The sequence below is a fragment of the Trachinotus anak genome, unplaced genomic scaffold, assembly GCF_046630095.1.
Source record: "Trachinotus anak isolate AG129_WGS33_773 ecotype Australia unplaced genomic scaffold, CSIRO_AGI_Tana_v1 ptg000009l, whole genome shotgun sequence".
Taxonomy (NCBI): domain Eukaryota; kingdom Metazoa; phylum Chordata; class Actinopteri; order Carangiformes; family Carangidae; genus Trachinotus; species Trachinotus anak.
Genome location: NW_027273860.1, coordinates 21,302,835 through 21,321,111, shown reverse-complemented (window position 1 = coordinate 21,321,111; position 18,277 = coordinate 21,302,835). Strand labels below are relative to the sequence as shown.

At 42.3% G+C, this 18,277-nt stretch overlaps 2 protein-coding genes across 2 annotated transcripts in view; both read right to left on the bottom strand.

Moving 5' to 3' along the window:
* Positions 1-3,826: 3,826 nt before the first annotated feature.
* On the bottom strand, positions 3,827-5,194 carry ppp1r17 (protein phosphatase 1 regulatory subunit 17). The gene is made up of 3 exons (XM_071485926.1): positions 5,114-5,194; positions 4,215-4,397; positions 3,827-3,934 (listed from the first exon to the last, which is right to left on the bottom strand). Exons 1-3 carry the CDS (start codon positions 5,175-5,177, stop codon positions 3,864-3,866), a joined length of 318 nt encoding a protein of 105 aa, XP_071342027.1. The 5' UTR covers positions 5,178-5,194; the 3' UTR covers positions 3,827-3,863.
* Positions 5,195-8,093: 2,899 nt separating this feature from the next.
* Positions 8,094-18,277, bottom strand: part of itprid1 (ITPR interacting domain containing 1) — a 36,939-nt gene continuing 26,755 nt past the window's right edge. Inside the window, exons 10-13 of the mRNA XM_071485778.1 lie at positions 15,498-17,894; positions 13,024-13,151; positions 12,158-12,269; positions 8,094-9,407 (exon numbers count right to left, since the gene is read on the bottom strand). Coding sequence (XP_071341879.1) covers positions 9,072-9,407; positions 12,158-12,269; positions 13,024-13,151; positions 15,498-17,894 — 2,973 coding nt within the window. The 3' untranslated portion in view covers positions 8,094-9,071. The remainder of the gene's footprint in view (positions 9,408-12,157; positions 12,270-13,023; positions 13,152-15,497; positions 17,895-18,277) is intronic.

The window sequence follows — 18,277 nt, the reverse complement described above, 5'->3', positions numbered from 1 at the left end:
CAGGGTTCAATTTCTGACACTAAAACTTGCAGAACAGCTACCCACAACTCAGTGCTTCAGCTGTGCAAAAACAGAGTTGGGAGTGCCACCATGTGGTGAAAAATCAGCTGAGAGTATTGAAAAATGTTTCTGTTGAAATCTTGGCAGCTGTGATGTGTAGAAGAACAAATTATGTCTCCGGATTCTATGGATGATGCTGAGGAGGCCACGCCCATTTCCATCGTTCAAATTTTTGTGCAATTTTGAATTATATGCAAAATATACTTTTGACTTCCCATCCCACATCCTTGATCCATACTTCGCCAAACTTGGTACATGTCACATTTAGACGACCCTGAACAAAGCCTGTATCTTATCTAGATTTTGAATATCATGTGTCATTTTTCTATGATTGGCTAACAAACTTCTGTGGGCGTGGTCAAATCAATTAAATCATTTAACTGATGATAGTTTCATCCAGTTGTAACTAAATTTGGTCCAACTGTACAGTTTGACACCTTGAATAAGACTGAGATTCATGCATTTTCACTATCAGGGGGCACAATTGCGCCAAAACAATATTTGCTTAATCAAATTTAGAGAGCCAAAAACATGGTTCCATTTTTGGCAAGGTAATGATAGTTTGTAAACAGCTTGTTCTGTTGTAATTAACAAGTTATAAATTTTTTTAATGAGGAGCGCATGAAATCACTAATAACAGCTACAGAACTGAAACTTGGCTTGACCATGTTAAAATACTTAACACAGTCAAAAACTGTAATGATAGCGTCACCCCTGTGGACAGTAATTGATGTTTTGAGATTTTTTATGATCACAAATAAACCATGAGGTGAAGAAAAACTCCTTCACCTCTGGATTCTATGCCCTGTCAGATTTAACAGCTTGTGCATGTGAAAGCTGTCAGAGCTGAGAGCTGCTGCAGCTGCAGGAGCTGAAAGAAAGCAATGAACTTCAGCAACTGCTGTTTGCAACAATCACACGTGTCTTCTACAGAAAAAAACATTAACATAACAACACAATCCTGTGCTTCAGCTGCTGCAACTGACAAATCACTTCATAACAGAAAATATGACAGAACATGAAAATGCTTGAATAACAAAATATGAAACTATTTTACTATTCAACTTCATATGACTCAGCACTGATATGCACAAACTTTCCCTCAAAATCAGATGTGGTCCTCGACATCATCAGGCCTCCAGGTCAGTTTTAGATGTGCTTCTTGCCGAGGCAGTTGAATTTCTTTTTTTTAGTAAGAATGATAGAGAATACCAGTACCATTTCTACTGGCAGCTCAGTCCACTGCACAGTGTCTGTCGGAGCACAGTGGAAGGTGTTATTTAAAGTCCATCAGGCGTTAGATAAACACTGTGAGTCATTGAATTCAAGCTACATAAGCACAGTTTGCTGTTGAATAAACACCATTAGGATTTATCGAAGCACATTATCGTGTCAGTATATATTTGGTTCTGTGGAGCACTGCGTATGACCTCTGTCTTCAACAATGGACAGTAACAGAAAAATGAGGTTGATCTCCTTTAAAACTCAGTTAAAACTAGACTGTAGTTCTGAAGAAATGGCAGTGGGATTGTTGACTTCTTGAAAAGCTGAAGCTAAACTGTGCTGGTGCTGAAAAAGACTGAAGCTGGGCTGGAAACAATGGAAACAATCAGCAGCTGGGCAGAGGTCCACATAACAGATCCTTCATATAGCACTAAACTGTTTCTCCAGTCATGTTGCGGTGCAGTGTAAATGCTGGATTAACAACAGTGGAGTTGTGGGGTGGGTGGAGGATATATGACACTGAAGATGGTGTTTGCCGCACATCCACTGTGTCATCTGTCTGTAGGTTTCATTAACCAAAGAAAATCAAAACTTTATTGATCCCCAGGGGAAATTAGGTTACATTACAGTTGCTAACTCAACTGTGTCCTTATACTATAACCCTGTCTCCAAAGAGCTGGGACACATGTAAATAAGAACAGAATGTGATGATGTGTAAATATTTAACTGAAAATAGAACAAAGACAACATATCAGATGTTGAAACTGAGAAATATTATTGTTTTATAAAAAATATCTGCTCGATTTGAATTTAATGCAGCAACACGTTTCATAAAGTTGGGACAGGGTCATGATTACCACTGTGTTCATCACCTCTTCCTTTAACAACACTCTGTAAACGTTTGGGAGCTGAGGAAATCAGTTGCTTGAGTTTTAAAAGTGAAATGTTCCATTCATGTCTGATATAGAATTTCAACTGCTCAACAGTCTCAGATGTTTTCAGTGGGTGACAGGTCTGGACTGCAGACAGGTCAGTGCTGTTGTAATATGTGCAGAATGTGGTCTGGTGTTGTCTTGCTGAAATATGCAAGGCCTTCCCTGAAGAAGACTTTGTCTGGATGGCAGCATATGTTGTTCCGAAACCTGTATATACTGTTCAGCATTAACGGAGCCTTCCCAGATGTGCAAGCTGCCCAAGCCATGGGCACTAATGCCCCCCCATACCATCATGGATGCTGGCTTTTGAACTGTGCGCTGATAACAAGCTGGATGCTCCCTCTCCTCTGTAGCCTGGAGGACGCGGCGTCCATGATTTCCAAAAAGAATTTGACATTTTGATTGGTCAGACCACAGGACAGGTTTCCATTTCACCTCAGACCATCTTAAATGAGCTCAGGCCCAGAGATGTTTCTGGATCATTTTTAGATCTGGTTTCTTCTTTGCATGGTGGAGTTTCAACCTGCATTTGTGGATGAAGCAACAAACTGTGTTCAGTGTTCCTGAGCCCACTCAGTGATTTCCACCACAGAATCATATCTGTTTTTAATGCAGAGCTGCCTGAGGACCTGAAGATCACGGCCATCCAGTCCTGGTTTTCAGCCTTGTCCCTTGCTCACAGAGATTTCTCCAGATTCTCTGAATCTTTTAAAGATATTTTGAACTGTAGAGGCTGAAGTTCACAAATTCTTTGCAGTTTTACGTTGAGGAACATTTTTCTTAAACTGTTGAACTATTTGTCCACACAGTCTTTCACAGAGTGGTGAACCTCTCCCCATCTTCACTGCACAGAGACTCTGCCTCTCTGGAGCCTCTTTTTAGACCCAATCATCTACTGAGCTGCTGCCAACGAACCTCATTAGTTGTGATAATTGCAGTTGTCAAAGATGTTGGTTTTGGTTAAATCACCTTTTTTCTGTGCTAAACCACCACCATGTTCTCCTTACCTTAACCCAGTCCTGAGTTTAAAGAAGCTGCTGGATGTTGTGTGTACTGATCAGACATCAGACTGGTTTGTTTTACTTCAGCCATGACAGAATTCACATCAACGACCTATGAGACGCACTGGTGTCGCTGCCTTGGAAATGTGAATCCATGAATTTGGATACGGAGTTTCTGAGGGAGCACTGAGGGGAGGTGTGTAGTAGGACTTGGGCTCTGTCTGTCCTTTGGTTGTCAAAGTCAATAGGACAGATTAACACAGACAGTTGCTTTCATTCATTTACCTCAATTTAAAGTTAATTAATTAACTTAATTAACTAACTTAATTAATTATAGTTCCAAATGAAAGCATCTTATAGTTGTGAAGTGTTGAATCAGCAGCTGTCAGACTCTCATTACTCTCATTAAACTGCTGCTGCTGTGGCTTTAGTCTTTCTTCTAGAGGTTGAACCTCTTTATTAAACAGCCTCTGTAAGTCTACACATTTCACAACGTGTGCAGCTAACTGTCAGTTCAGTGTGGCCGTTAAGTTTGTCTTCCAGGTGAGATAATGTACCTGTTTCTTTGTTCCATCACAATGAGAGGAGTAGGAAAATAAAATGAAACCTTTGGTCAAAGCAACATTTATTGAGGAAATTCAAATTAATTCTTCACATTCTTCTCCTCGTCCTCTAAGTGGACCATCTGCTTCTCCGCCTTCAGCAGCCTCACTCCTAAAGGAAGGAAAACACAGCATTAAAGCGAAGAACCAGTTCACTGTGGTGTTTGTGAGACGCTTCCTGTCTTTGTGGTGAATTCAGCATCATTAAAGTTCATTCATTCATTATCCAGACACATCAAATTTATTTTAACACATCTAATTAGACTATTTAAAGGCTTAAAAGTAATAAAAAAAAAAACATGTATAATTATTTAATTATCGACATTATTTAATATAATAATATTCAAAAAATCTATATCTACAAACACACACACACTCCCACACACACACACCCTCGCCTGGTATATGTGGAGGACAGTTGAGGACAGGTGTGTCCTTCCTGCGAGGTTTCTTCAGCTGGTCTTCCTCCTGACTCTCTGCATCCTTGTCTTCCTCCCCCACTGTCATTGACTTCCTGTCCACCAGGCTCTCCAGGACCTCCTGGTCTGTCAGACTGTCAACCAGTCTCATCGTACCTGTCCACAGAGAACAGTTACAGGAACAGTCAACAGTAATCAGCTGTTCCTGGTTCCTGGACCCACTCTGTTTATTATTTCTCCTCATATTTCATACAATCTAATCACAGTGTAAATTACAGACAGAGTAATGATATTGAATATTATATAATATATGATATTATATGATACTGAAGAGACTGGAGGACAATACTAAATAATTATTTTAAATAAATTCAATAATTTTAAATAATAATAAAAACTATTATTATTATCATTACTATTATCATTATCAAAACTATCATCATCATCATCATCATCATCATCATCCATCCATCATCCATTATCTATACCACTTATCCGTACAGGGTTGTGGGGGGGCTGGAGCCAATCATTGGGAGAGGGCGGGGTACACCCTGAACAGGTCACCAGAGTATCACAGGGTTGACACATAGAGATAAACAACCACACACATTCACATTCACACTTATAGGCAATTTAGAGTCACTAATTAACCTAATGTGCATGTCTTTGGACTGTGGGAGGAAGCTGGAGTACCTGGAGGGAGAACATGAAAACTCCACAAAGAAAGGCCCCAGGACCGGGGTTCAAACCCAGAACCTTCTTGCTGTGAGGTGACAGTGCTGAACACTTTATTATCATTATTATTATTATTATTATTATTATTATTATTATTGTTATTACAATCATTATTGCTATCAGAGCTCTGTACTCACAGCATTTGCTCTCCTCTGTCATCAGTAGATGTTCGGGGGTCGACCTCGTACAGCCAGTTGTCATCTCTGGGGACCTCTGGGCTTTCTGCACAGATCACATAACACACACACACACGCACGCACACACACACACACACACACACACACACACATGCACACACACACTCACACACACACATTCATTCATAATCCATTATTCATTAGTGGACAATATCACACTAACAAAGGATAGAGCTGTGTGTGTGTGTGTGTGTGTGTGTCACTGACACATGTGATTTAGTCTTAAAGCAGCATCAACACTGTATGAACCGTCATCACTTCCTAACTTGACCAAACAACATCAGTTATTTTTACATTTGTCAATGAGCAGATACAACAGTTGTGTTGTAAACAGAATGTGAGGGCTCGACAGTCGACACGTTAGAGACACAAAGAGCCACAGAGACGTGGTATAGAATGTGGCTGCAAATACATAAGACAGAAGCAAAGAAGAAGAAAACAAACGCACTGATAAATGAACTGAAGACAGAAACAGCTGTGATGAATTGGTCTCTTACCTCAGGCTCAGCAGTGACTCTGACTCTGGAGCTGTGTGACTGGGTTATGAAGCCTGGAGGAGGAGCATCCTCTGCATCCATTAACTGGAGGAGGAGCATCCTCTGCATCCATTATCATATATATATATATATATATATATATATATATATATATATATATATATATATATATATATATATATATATACATATATTTATACACACACACAGACATACATACATATACATACACATATGGTAATATAATAAAAACAAGTCTGTATATATATGTGCACATGGGTCACAAAATCAATTACATGTCATCAATTGACAACACGTGATTGTGGGAAGAGGTGGTTGTGTGTCATTAGAGGAATCAGCCTAGGAGATATTGTAAAAAGGGTGACCAGGTGTTTTTGTATGATTTGGTCTTATTTCGTAGAAGCTGTGAGTTTTTCTGAATTTGAATGATCTGTTGGTAAATTGATCCAGAGGCTTATGGATATATCTGTTCTATCTTTCCAGTTTAATAGTGTTTTTTTTTTTTGACTATGGTAATGATATCAATAGAAATGGTTTGTGCTGGGAGGGTATGTGTAATGTAGAAAGGTCACCAAGTAATGCAATGACAGGGCAGATAGGTATGCTGAGGCCCAGTATCTCATGACCTCTGACCAGAGGTTTTGGATGAGTGGACAGAGCCAGAGGGTGTGAAAGTAAGCGTCTATTGAGGTTGAGCAGTGGAAACGTCTGTTACTTTGGCTGAAGCCCATGTGCTGGAGTTTGTGTGTAGTGATATGGGTTCTGTGGAGACTTTATACTGGATTAGTTGGGTTTTGGAGTTGTATGTCTTCGAGAGAGCGTTATTGCTTATGTTTGTCCAGTTGACAAGAGTCAAGAGGAAGAGTTTTTAATTACAAACATCATCCTCATCAGAACCATGAATAAAGTGTTAATCTGGTCTGAGAAGAAACTGTGGGACCTGCAGGTAAATTCAGTTACAGTGATGTCAACAGGTGACATGTAAACAACATGATCACATGACCAGAATAAAAACAGGAGAAATAATTTACTGATTAAAGTCAGACTGAGGATAAACTGTAAATAAGATGAATCATCAGTTTCTTCGTCTGATGATGGTGATGATGTGAACATGTGAGGAAGATAAAACAGTTAAAGCGACATCAGACTGTTGGTGGAGAGAAGTAGTTGATGTGTGATGAGGTCAGTGAGACTGAAATGTTCATTTCTAATGATGAAATATTGATCAGTGTGTGGATCATTGATCTGATCAAAGACATCAGAGGTTTAGTTTTTATTTCCAGTTCTGCTCACAGTCTCCTCATGTTATTCTGAGCTGCAGTGATGAAGAGGAGAGTCAGAACATCCACTGATCTATACAAACCTATTGATCTTTATTATTAGACTTTATTCTGAATTCTCTTCTGTCCCCATCAGTATCCTGTAGAGATGATGACTCAGGTTTTCCAGGTGTCTGATTGGTCAGTTGTTTTAGGTTAGGAGTTCAGCATGTTACCATGATGATTTACCCCGGTAACAAGTGGACCACTGTCATAGGACTGAAGCTGGGGCCAATCACAGAGTTACCAATTAACCTAATGTGCATGTCTTTGGACTGTGGGAGGAAGCCGGAGAACTAGAAGGGAACCCACACAGACACGGGGAGAACATGCAGACGCCACACAGAAAGAGGTTTGAACACAAAACCCCCTTGTTGTGAAGCAACAGCGTTAACCACCGCACCACTGCACCATGGCGCCACTGCACTAGAGACCATAACCACTGTGTCGCCCCAGAATTATTATTAATTTTTCTTATTGTTACAGTTCTGTTATTGATCACATGATGTGGTACTCAATTGCCCCATGTTGCATGACCCTCACATAGTGACACATATCACTAGTAGCACCATTATGGCCAACTTTGAATTGTTGTGGTTATTGTGTATCCCAGTGTCACATGCAGTGATTGGTTAGGATATTTGACAGGCAGGTGGAACATCCTGAGTTCATTGGGTGAACATAGTGACAGCCAGGTAAACAAAGCCATCTTCATCAGTTGTCCTTTACCATGGCTTCCTGCAGATACAGTGAGAGACACAGTTCTGAATGCACCATCCAAAGAAACAGAAGGTGTTTGAAAATGGTCTATAATGCACCTGAAGCCTTGCAGAACTCTTGTAGGCACTCTGTCTGCCTCCTCAGGTGAGGGCAGGGCTTTATCTCCTCTGAAAAGGTGAACAGGCTGGGCTGGATGTGGAGAGCTGACATTGTGAATTAACCCAGCCACGCAACATTAGCCTAATGTTATGTAATTTGCAAGCTAGCTAGCTACCAGGCTTTTAAAGGGGTAAAGTTATATAGGTATGTGTGTGATGATAGATGAGGACACTGACAGACTGACAGTGTTTTACATCACAACATCATTTTCTGTACCTGAAAATAAAAACACATTACAATGTGCAAAATAAATTATGTCAATTTTTATTAAATAATGATCAACTTCTGTTGATCAGTCTGTATAAGCACACCTGTCATATAATATCAATCATGAAAACAGACAAATTTAAGCAGCTGTACTGAAACCTCTCACTGTATATTATAATATTGTGTAAGTCATATTGTAGAAAACACGGTCAAAGTTCAGAAACTTGAGGTGAACATATGTGAAACTGCTTCCTGCAAGTCAAAAACCTGGGTTCATCCTCCTCTGAACTGCTGTCACAGGACCACAAACAGCTGACTGCTCCTAAATGTCAATACGTACTTTCATTGGAGTTCTTCTCTAGAACATATGATTGTGTTGTTTTCTTCATCTTCATTGAATAATGTGATGACATTAACAATGGCTATAGACAAATGACCATGTGCAAAGTGAACTCAGCATTACACTGTACTAGTACTCTGACTATGTTCCTAAGGTTGGCAGGTCTGCTCATCTGAAGAACCAGTCATGGCTGGTAGTCAGCACTGTTGAATGCTTCCTAAAAGAGGACTACCTCACTACTTCAATGTAGTATATACACGTCCAGTGATAGTGATATGTACATTAAGATAGTTGAGTCAAAACTATGACATTAAGAGGTTGTAAAATGGAGAAACTTTACCTCAAGATTTAAAATATATTAATTAATCATCTTGATTAATCATCTCATTTGTTTAACAAAAGCACAACTGATATAAACATATTACACAATAGATTATTGTGAACTATAATTGCAACTGTGGTTATTGTGTATATTTATTATTGTATGTGCATTAGTAAACATTCAGAAGCCCTGACAATTTCATATCTTAATAATGTGAATCCAACTTTTGCAAGAGGCCATCTGCCAAGCTGTACTGCTTCAGAATAATTAAGTCTTAAGTCTTCTATTTAGCAGGTTAGCACTGATGATTCCTCTACTTGTTCTCCCACAGGTCATAATGTGATGTTCTGACTTTCTGGAGGAAGCCCTTTATGTCCAGCTTGTCTGCCTTAGTGGGAGAACAGCCCATGCCCTTGCAGATACTCTCTGATCCAGGAGGTGACTGCCTTGGGGAGTCCACGTTCCAAGTGCTCCAGGAGGAGACGTGGTCACTCTGCAGGTCAGCTGGGGCAATCCAGGGCAACAGACAACACTGAGTGGCTACTGTCCTGTTGGGAGTGGGGCTCGATGATGTGGGCACTGTTCCAGGTAGAAAGACTCTAAGTTGAGAGCACAGCAGAGACTGCTCATCCAACAGTCTGTCCATCTTCTATTTAAAGACAAAGAAGTATAATTAGAACACACATAGTAACACAAAAGTAGTAAAACTAATTATTAGTGAAAACAATACTTTTATAAAGGAAGACTGAAAATGAGTGAATTATAATTTTAAAATACAAAAATTAATTATCAGTGAAAGAGTCTATCCACCATTCCATATGTACTGGGACTGACCCCCTTGAGAACAGCTGATACTCTTGAAGAGACATCACCTGTGGGGATCAGCAGCATGTAGTTATCTCAGCACCATACATGTGTGGCCTCCATACCCCTTTTCCACCAAACTGGTTCCAGGGCTGGTTCGGAGCTAGAGCCAGACTTAGCACCAGTTCTTTGGTTTTCCACAGACAAAGCACCGGTTCCTGGCTCTCAGAACCGGTGCCTGGCCAGCACCAACTCCCTGCTGGGCCAGTAGAAAGAACCACGTTACGTTGGGGGCTTCGGGCTTACGTCAGCGAGCGGGGGCGGGATTATTGACCGTCTTCTCGAGCGTGATCGCTGTTCGCTGCAGAACCGTCGAGCAGTATTTACTTGCTGGATCGCCAAATGTTGCTCCCCAAGAAAGGCTCGAAAAGCCAACAGCAACACTTGAACCACAACCATACCTGTCAAGTTTCGGATTTGAAAATAAGGGAAATTTTCCGGCGCCCGCCGCGAGCAGTCTGACCCCCCCGACCAAGCTCCAGTGTCCCTTACATTTTCAGACAGGTGCACAAGAAAGCTAAAATCACCACCTGTCAACCGCTTCAGCCTACCTGTGTTGACACTGACATGCTGTGAACATTCATTACAGCCTGAATGAAAACACAAAAGGGTATATATGAAAAGTATTTATTTAATGTCTTATTTGCATATTATCTGTTCAACAGTGCTTGTTACATTTTATTTTCATTCCACACATTCTTTTCATTTCATATTGCTTTTCTTTCACAGTTTTTATTTTCATTTTTACTCTTTTTCCTCTTCAGAAACGAAAATCCGCGGTCCCATCGATCTCGGTATTTACACGACGGTTTGGGGTTTTTGCAGGAGGAGTTCCCGCTCTGTCGCGTCCATCCATCTTTTATTATCGCGAGGCTAGTGACAGAGCTCGGGGCAGAGGTCAGGGGATGTTTTTTTTTTTTTTTTTTTTACTCTGCCCGGGCCCGGTATTATTATTTTTTAATAACGCAGGTTAAAATACGGGATATTTACGGGAAAATACTAGTTCGGGAGGACGGCGGGAAAGAAGGGTAAAATACGGGACTTTCCCGGCCAAAACGGGATACTTGACAGGTATGACCGCAACGTAGTCCTCCATCTTTGTTGTGGTGATTGAATTTGGCGCTTGTTCTATTGAGGAAATGACGTGACATATACGTATACATTGACGCGATGACGTGGCTCTCTGGCTGGCACCCGCCTGTGGAAAAGCAAACCGGTTCGCAGTTGAACCAACCACGAACCAGCTCTAGCACCAGCACTAGCACCAGCCCTGGAACCAGTTTGGTGTGATTCCTTCATTTCCACGGTCAAGCATGAAGACATTAGTGTATCTTCACATTTCAGCTGTCAGTGGTTTAGAGTGTGTGCTTTGACATTTGCCTGGTCCACTCAACCCACCCATCCATCCATCATCTATCCATTCATTTATCCATCATTCATCCATTAATCATCCATCCATCCATCATCCATCCAGTGTCATAGTGTTTTCTCCTCCTAAACCCAACCGGTCGAGGCAGACCCCCCCACCCTGAGCCCGGTTCTGTTGGAGGTTTCTTCCTGTTAAAAGGGAGTTTTTCCTCCCCCCTGTCGCCAAGCGCTTGCTCTTCGTGGGAACTGTTGGGTTTTTTCTCTGTAACAAAGTAAGGTCTTGACCTTACCCTGTAAAGAGCCTTGAGATAATGTATATTATGATTTGGCGCTATACAAATACAATTGAATTGATTTGATTTGAATTGAATACTGTTGTGTGCATTGAAAGCAAACAAGAAAAAGCGGAGTGACTGGCACGCCTGCACGGTCCAGTTGGGCTACCGTGTCAGTGTGTTGGATTGCAGACACTGCAGACACATTTATCTCTTCAGTTTTACATGCATTCACATACTGTAAAATATTTGTTGTGTAGTGTTGGGCCCCAGCCCACTTAATGTGGTGGATGTAACTTGTATCTTCTCTTGTTCCATAAACATAGAAGGGGCATTAATCGAGAGCAAACAAGTTGAATTAAATGCCAGTGGTTATGACACAAATTCTGCCAACTGATTTTTTACAAGCAACAGCAGCCATGAGTTAGCATAGCAGCTAACACTGTAAGGAGAGCAAATGAGTAACCAGTGGTCTTCTCAGAGACACAGACTGCTGATAGTTAGCCACACTATTGTCGGTTAGCCACACTGTTGTTAGTTAGTCACGCTGCTGATAGTTAGCTACACTATTGTTAGTTAGCCACACTGTTGTTAGTTAGCCACACTGCTAAGTTGATGTTAGTATGTTTCATCCACTTCGAGTACGTCCACATAACTAACCTCTTTTAACATGGCATCTTTATTCCAATGAACTGGGCTTAAACAAAGAAACACACTCATTCTCAGCGGCATCAGTTTCCGTGCTTTCATTTCTGTGTTTGTGCCCAGTGAATCAGCAGAAAATCCATTTGAGATCGGCATTTTATCCTAAGTGTTTATGTCAGTCATATTTTCTATAGGTGCTCCTCTCCCAGCAGACAGGTATGAGTGTGTTAGTGTAATTGACTGTTACCATTTTCAGGCTGTCGTCGTAGTAGTGGGCCAGTTCATTCAGCTGCATCTCCAGCTCTCCAGCTTCCTGTTTCACAGCTTCCCTCAGCTCTTCTATGTCCCGAACTCTCTCCCTGCAAACACACGTTACCAGGTTCAGCTAAAGTTTTTGGCTCCTCACCACTTTCACTTCAAAACATTTAATATATGATGATGTTGTGCACTGGTAGGAGCAGATTTGGTTATTGGCTAATGATGAACAATTATCAAGGATCAAACCGTGACAGCTCTACAGAAATATACAGAAAACGACTGTTAATAAAGACTTTATTAACATAATATTACCTTTAACAAATATCTGATAACCATCTACAACAAAAAGAAAATAGTTGATTTGTAAAACATGACTATGTATTTTAATAGGTGCAGGGTAAACTGATGACAGTATATATATTATTTTTTACTTTTAAACACAGAGTATATGGGGCCGCTGTGGTTCAGTGGGTCATCCGGGAATTGAAGAGTCGAAGTGTCACTGGGCAAGATACTGAACCCCAAACTGCCCCCAATGTGCCATCAGGGTGTGAGTGTGTGTGGTGGAAGAAGTGCTGTATATGTAGAAAAAGCAGTGTATGAATGTGTGTGTGGATGGGTGAATGTGGCTCGTAATGACCAGAGTGCTACAGTGCAGTCAATTTACATGACCTGATACCAGGTACTTCACCTGTGTCCATCTTGTCTCTGAGGACAGAGTGTAGTATCCTCCTCCTCTGTCTGTCTGTGACAGAATCAACTGAAGCCCAGTGATTGTAAACTACAGCCTACATTATAAACTACAGGTGTCAGACACTAGGGTCCAAACACAGCTCCATAAACCACAACGTGTACCTGTCCTGCTCAGAGAGAGCAATGTAAATTGAAGCCTGGTCTTCAGAGAGCTGCTCCTCCATGTTGCTGAGCACAGAGCGAAACTTCTGAAGACACAGCATCATCTCCTCCAAGTCACCCAGAGAGTACTGTGAAGAACAAGAGTGACCCGTTAACACCCAGACTGTGGAGAGCAGGAAAACTCAAGAATAATGACATTTTCAGATCTATTTACATTTACACAATGTGAGTCCAGACATACAAACAATACTGGGTATAAACCTGGTCTAGGTCTGGACCTAGGTGTATGGATGCTGACCAGGAACTCAGGGCTACATCTGTTGTTACAGACAGTTTACTGAGGTTTCCGGCTGCTCTTAAGCTGCAGGAAGAGGAGGAGCTTCAACACACTGAGCCCCGCCCGCATTACAGCAAATACACTACTGGAGGGGGGTGGGGGGGTGGGGGGGTGGAGAGAGAGACAGAGAGAGAGAGAGAGAGAGGAAGGGAGCGAGACAGAGAGAGAGAGAAAGAGAGAGAGGCAGGGCGAAAGACAGGAGATAGAGAGAGAAAGGGAGAGAGAGGGAGGGAGAGAGAGAGAGGGAGGGAGAGAGAAGTCCTTACTAACTGCTAAAGAAACTAGCAGATCTGAATAACATGTAACAGCACAACAATAAAAGTCCTGTTAGGAAATAATGGGTTTCTGTCCACTGAAACACTAAAAGGCTTTTAATTTGAAAAACTTACAGGAAATGCTGAGTTTGTGTTAACATGTAATGCAGTAACTGTGACAGGAGCGGATCAAGAGGCTTCATATTAAAATATAACCAGAGGGAATTAATAAAGGCCCGCCTCTAATAAAAGTCTGTCTCAGATAAACACCTGTTACCTGCTGGAGTTCAGGTAAATAAAGGAACTGTCAGTCAGTCAGGCAGACAGACAGACAGACAGACAGACTCCTTGTGTACCTATGGACAACTGGAGCTGTTTTAACTGTAGAGAATGGTTTACTATACTATATGGAGTTAACTTATAAATGAAAAACTATATTTGAAAGCACTGTGACTATACAGAACCATCACTGTAACTAAGTTTTATTCTCTTATTCCAGTTTATGTTTACCTTCCTTTTTTTTTTCTTATTATAACCTGCTTATGTGTGTCTTGTTAAATTGTGTGTCTGTGGATCACATGTTAATGTCAAAGCACTCACACTGTAAAGTCCACATCCAGGAGAAGCCTCTGTTCTCTACACAGACAGAGGGTTTAACATCTGATGTTAAATCAAAAACATTGATATGTAATATTTTTCACAGCTGAGGCACCAACGAAACGTTTCAGTACAAGAGAGATAAAACAAGCCTTTGTTTTTCTGTATTTCAATATAAACTCTCATCCCCACCCTGAGTGTCATCTATGGATGTTACTGAATGACACTGAATTAACAAGAGAAAACACAAGGATGGAGAGAAGAGGATAGAACGAGGAGAGAGAGCTGCACAGGTAAGTGAGACATTCATATGTAAATGTGGTCCTCGCTCTGAAGGGCTTCATCGCAAGGTTTATGGTAATGTGACCACAAATATACTGTTTTTATCAAAGCGCAAACATCGTGACTCACTGCAACACGTCACAGCTCAGTCCTGTTTCTGACACTGGTCAACGCAAAACTCAAGAGCACTAGTCACATGATGATAATGATAATAATGATGATGAGGCTTTTTGTTCATTTGTAGTTTGTTTTCTAAATCACATTATGTTTTTACAAGAACAACTGCAATAGTCATCATATACAATGTCTCAGAGTCTGTCACATGACCAGCATCCAGCTGTGTGTATGTGTGTCTGTGTGTGTGTGTGTGTGTGTCTGTGTGTGCCAGAGACGGATCGGAGTAAGGGACCGGACACAGAGGGCTGGAAACAGGGACCACAGACAGGGGCCAGAGACAGAGGCCAGAGACAGGGACCGGACACAGAGGCCAGAGACAGGGGCCAGAGACAGAGGCCAGAGACAGGGACCAGAGACAGAGGCCAGAGACAGGGGCCAGAGACAGGGGCCAGAGACAGAAGCCAGAGAGAGGGACCGGAAACAGAGGCCAGAGACAGAGGCCAAATAGAGGGCCTGGAGACAGGGGCCAGAGACAGCTGTTGCCTCTCATCATCATGTATTAATAAACAGTAGTAATGCAGTAAAGATACATAGAAAAGTAAGACCAGGTTAGAAACTCTATCAGTCTGGACCACCTCTGGTCAAATCCTGGTTTTATAACTATGATGTCATCTGACAGAATCACCAAACACATCAGTTACAGACACAGACTGCCTGAGAGTTCAGCTGATTTACTGAAATGAGGAGAATATTTTTTAGTTATTTATTTACAGAGGGAGGGAGGGAGGGAGACAGAGGGAGAAAGAGAGAGATGGGGGGGGGGGGGGGGGGGGACTGAAAGTGTGACTGAACACTTTAATATCTAAGTCTCAAAGACAGTCACTCACAGGCATGTTTCCTAGTGTGTGTTGTTTGTTGTAACCCTTCTGAGCACAGCAGGTGCACTGATGGTCACAGGAGCAGCAGCACACCATGGTGGCTGGTTGATTGCCTTCCCAAAGCTTCTCTTCATCTTCATGTATATTCCTGTCCACCTCCTCCTCCTCATCAGGGCACAATCCTGTATCCATAGAGATTGACACATTCTGGTAATTTTTAGTAATCCCAGGGAGATGCTCATTTGTCTGCCAGTCACTGGACAACAGAGGGAATGATGGCGATGAAGAGTAGATCAGAGTAGGTCTTTGTGATGTCTCCGAGGCTCTCATGGATATGGTCACTTCATTTGGAACAGTATGAAGAGCTTCATGTGACAACTTCTTCATAAGAGTGTTTCGTTGAATCTGCATATCTGTCCATGTCTGGACAGCACGGAAGGGGGTAGAGGTGTCCAAAGGGAGAACACCAGGGAGTCTGGTGCATTTTGAGTCCGCCCTATAAGGAACATCCTTCCTGTGAACAATGTGAGAGGACAGAGATGAAGACATCTGAACCGAGACAGAGCGGCTTGATGGCTTAAGGTCTTGGGTTGTGGGCAAGGCAGAGGCTGAGTTCTGGTCAGTGCCCATTGTTGCTGAGGGTGACAAAGACATAGCTTTGTCTGTGGAGGAAATTGAATCTAGAGCTACTGAGCCTGTAGACATCAGGGAATTCCCAGGAGATCCATCTGAGGCTTCAAAGCTGCCTGACTCTTTGAACACATGGGTTGGAGTAGAAACCTGGATGGGTTCTGCCCAATAGACTTGCCCTTCTGTATCAAGCTGTTGAAAAAAGGCTTCCACATCTCCATTTTCACCCTCTGAGCAATCCACTGATGTTTCAAAGACCAGATCTAAGCTCTCGATTTTGATTAGATCCTTTGGTTCCACTTCAGGTCTGCTATGTACCTCTGCAACTTCATGTGAAACTAAATAACTTCTGGTTGATTCACTTTCTGTACCATTGGTTTCCATTTGACAGACTTCTCTTAACTCTTCCTGATTGGTTTCAGCTGAAAGTTCATCATACAGACTACAGGAAGGGACCAGTGGCTCTCTTTCTGCTTGGTTACATACTTCCTGAGAGGCTACTCTAAAACCATCTGACAGAGCGGCAGAACTCTCTGTTTCTGAGACATAAACAACAGTATCTCCAGTCTGTACAGTCTCACTATGTCTCTCTCCCTCTCCCTTTCTATTCCTCTTAAGATCACCTTTTATGTCCAGATAGAGGTGATCCATCTTAACATGACTAACATCTTGGACAGGAGAGGTTGGAGGAGGGTCTGTGTTATCATCATGAGAACATAAGTGGTCCTGCAGGGAGATGGACCGCTCTGAAATTCTATCAGCAGCTGGATCCACCAGACCACCTGGATCATGTGATTGTGACTGACAAACTGGAATGGAAGGGCTTGGAGAAAGACAGGGTAGTGTGGGGCAGCCCTCCTCCAATTTACAAGACTCTTGAACATAAGGGGTTAGAGCTGAGGGATTATTCTTGTCCAACTGAAAGGAGAGAGAAGAGGGCGTTTTATCCGGCTCCTTTTGTGTATTGGTAGGTGTTTCAGAGAGGCCCACTCCACCTGAGTCTGGGACAACAGAATCTTTTTGATTGTTTTCTGGAGTCTGTGAGGTGGACTCAATTAATGGAGGAGAGACAAAAGAGGATGGACAATTAAAATCAGGTGGGGCAGAGGGATGCAAAGCCACCTCAGTCCAATCTGACTGTGAGTTCCCTGGACTCCCAGGGGAAGAGTCAAACTGTGTAGAAGACACAGCAATCGAGTCAGAAAATGAACAATCCAATTTCAGAATGGGAGAAGGGCATGGAGGGACACATGAAAAGGTAGAGCATGCTGTCTCTTTAGTGTCAGGAGGAAGAGTAGAGAGGTGGGGGCACAAAGTATCCTTATCTTCAGTTTCAGTGTCCTCTGATCCTCTAGCCAATGAGACAGCTTGCATGGGGGAAGAAGTAGGGGAGAGAGAGGCAATGGCAGGAGAAGGGAGAGTTGGACATTGGGATTCAGTTACATTCTCTAATTCTGGTGAGGAAGAACGAGGAGGAAGGTGCTCAAAAACCAATTCAGACAATACAGCAGGTGGAGACTGATCCTGTAGTGATGGTGCCTCCATTTCTGAACTTTGCGGGTCATCTTTAGGGAGACACAATGAAGGGGTAGGGCCAAATAATGAAGGCTCCGGTGAAGGACAGAGGGAGGAAGGGAGACATTTGTCAACACCAGAAGAGATCAGAGATGAAGAGAGGAGGTGAGATGAGGAGTTTTGCGGGAAAGAAAAACAGGGAGAGCCTGGCCTCTCACTGCCCTGACTGTCAGTGCTCCCTCCCGACAGTCCAGACAGAGCCTGCAATCAAGCAAACAATAGACAGTCAAACAGGTGACACATGAACTCTTCTAGATATAGTACATTCTACATTAACCAGGCACTTTATAGGAACACCTGTACACCAATCAGCCAATTGTGTGGCAGCAGTGTATAAACTCCTGCGGACCCAGGTGAGGAGCTTCAGGTAAAGTTCACATCAAACATCAGAGTCTCAGAGACTCTGAGTGTGACCTGACTGTTGGTCTGAGTGATTCTGGAGCTGCTGATTAACAACAGATGCATCAGTGAGCAGAAGTTCTGTGTGGATGAGAGAGACTAGTTGGAGCTGACAGAAATGCTCTAGTCACTCAGATAACCACTCTTTACAACACATCAACCTGGAGGTGGATTGACTGCAACAG

Coding starts and splice junctions, on each gene's coding strand:
- ppp1r17 (XM_071485926.1), bottom strand. CDS start 5,177: ATGACAACTGGCTGTACGAGGTCGACCCCCGAACATCTACTGATGACA. Junction 4,398..5,113: donor GACAGAGGAGAGCAAATGCT/GTGAGTACAGAG, acceptor CTCTGTGGACAG/GTACGATGAGACTGGTTGAC. Junction 3,935..4,214: donor TCCACATATACCAGGCGAGG/GTGTGTGTGTGT, acceptor TCCTTCCTTTAG/GAGTGAGGCTGCTGAAGGCG.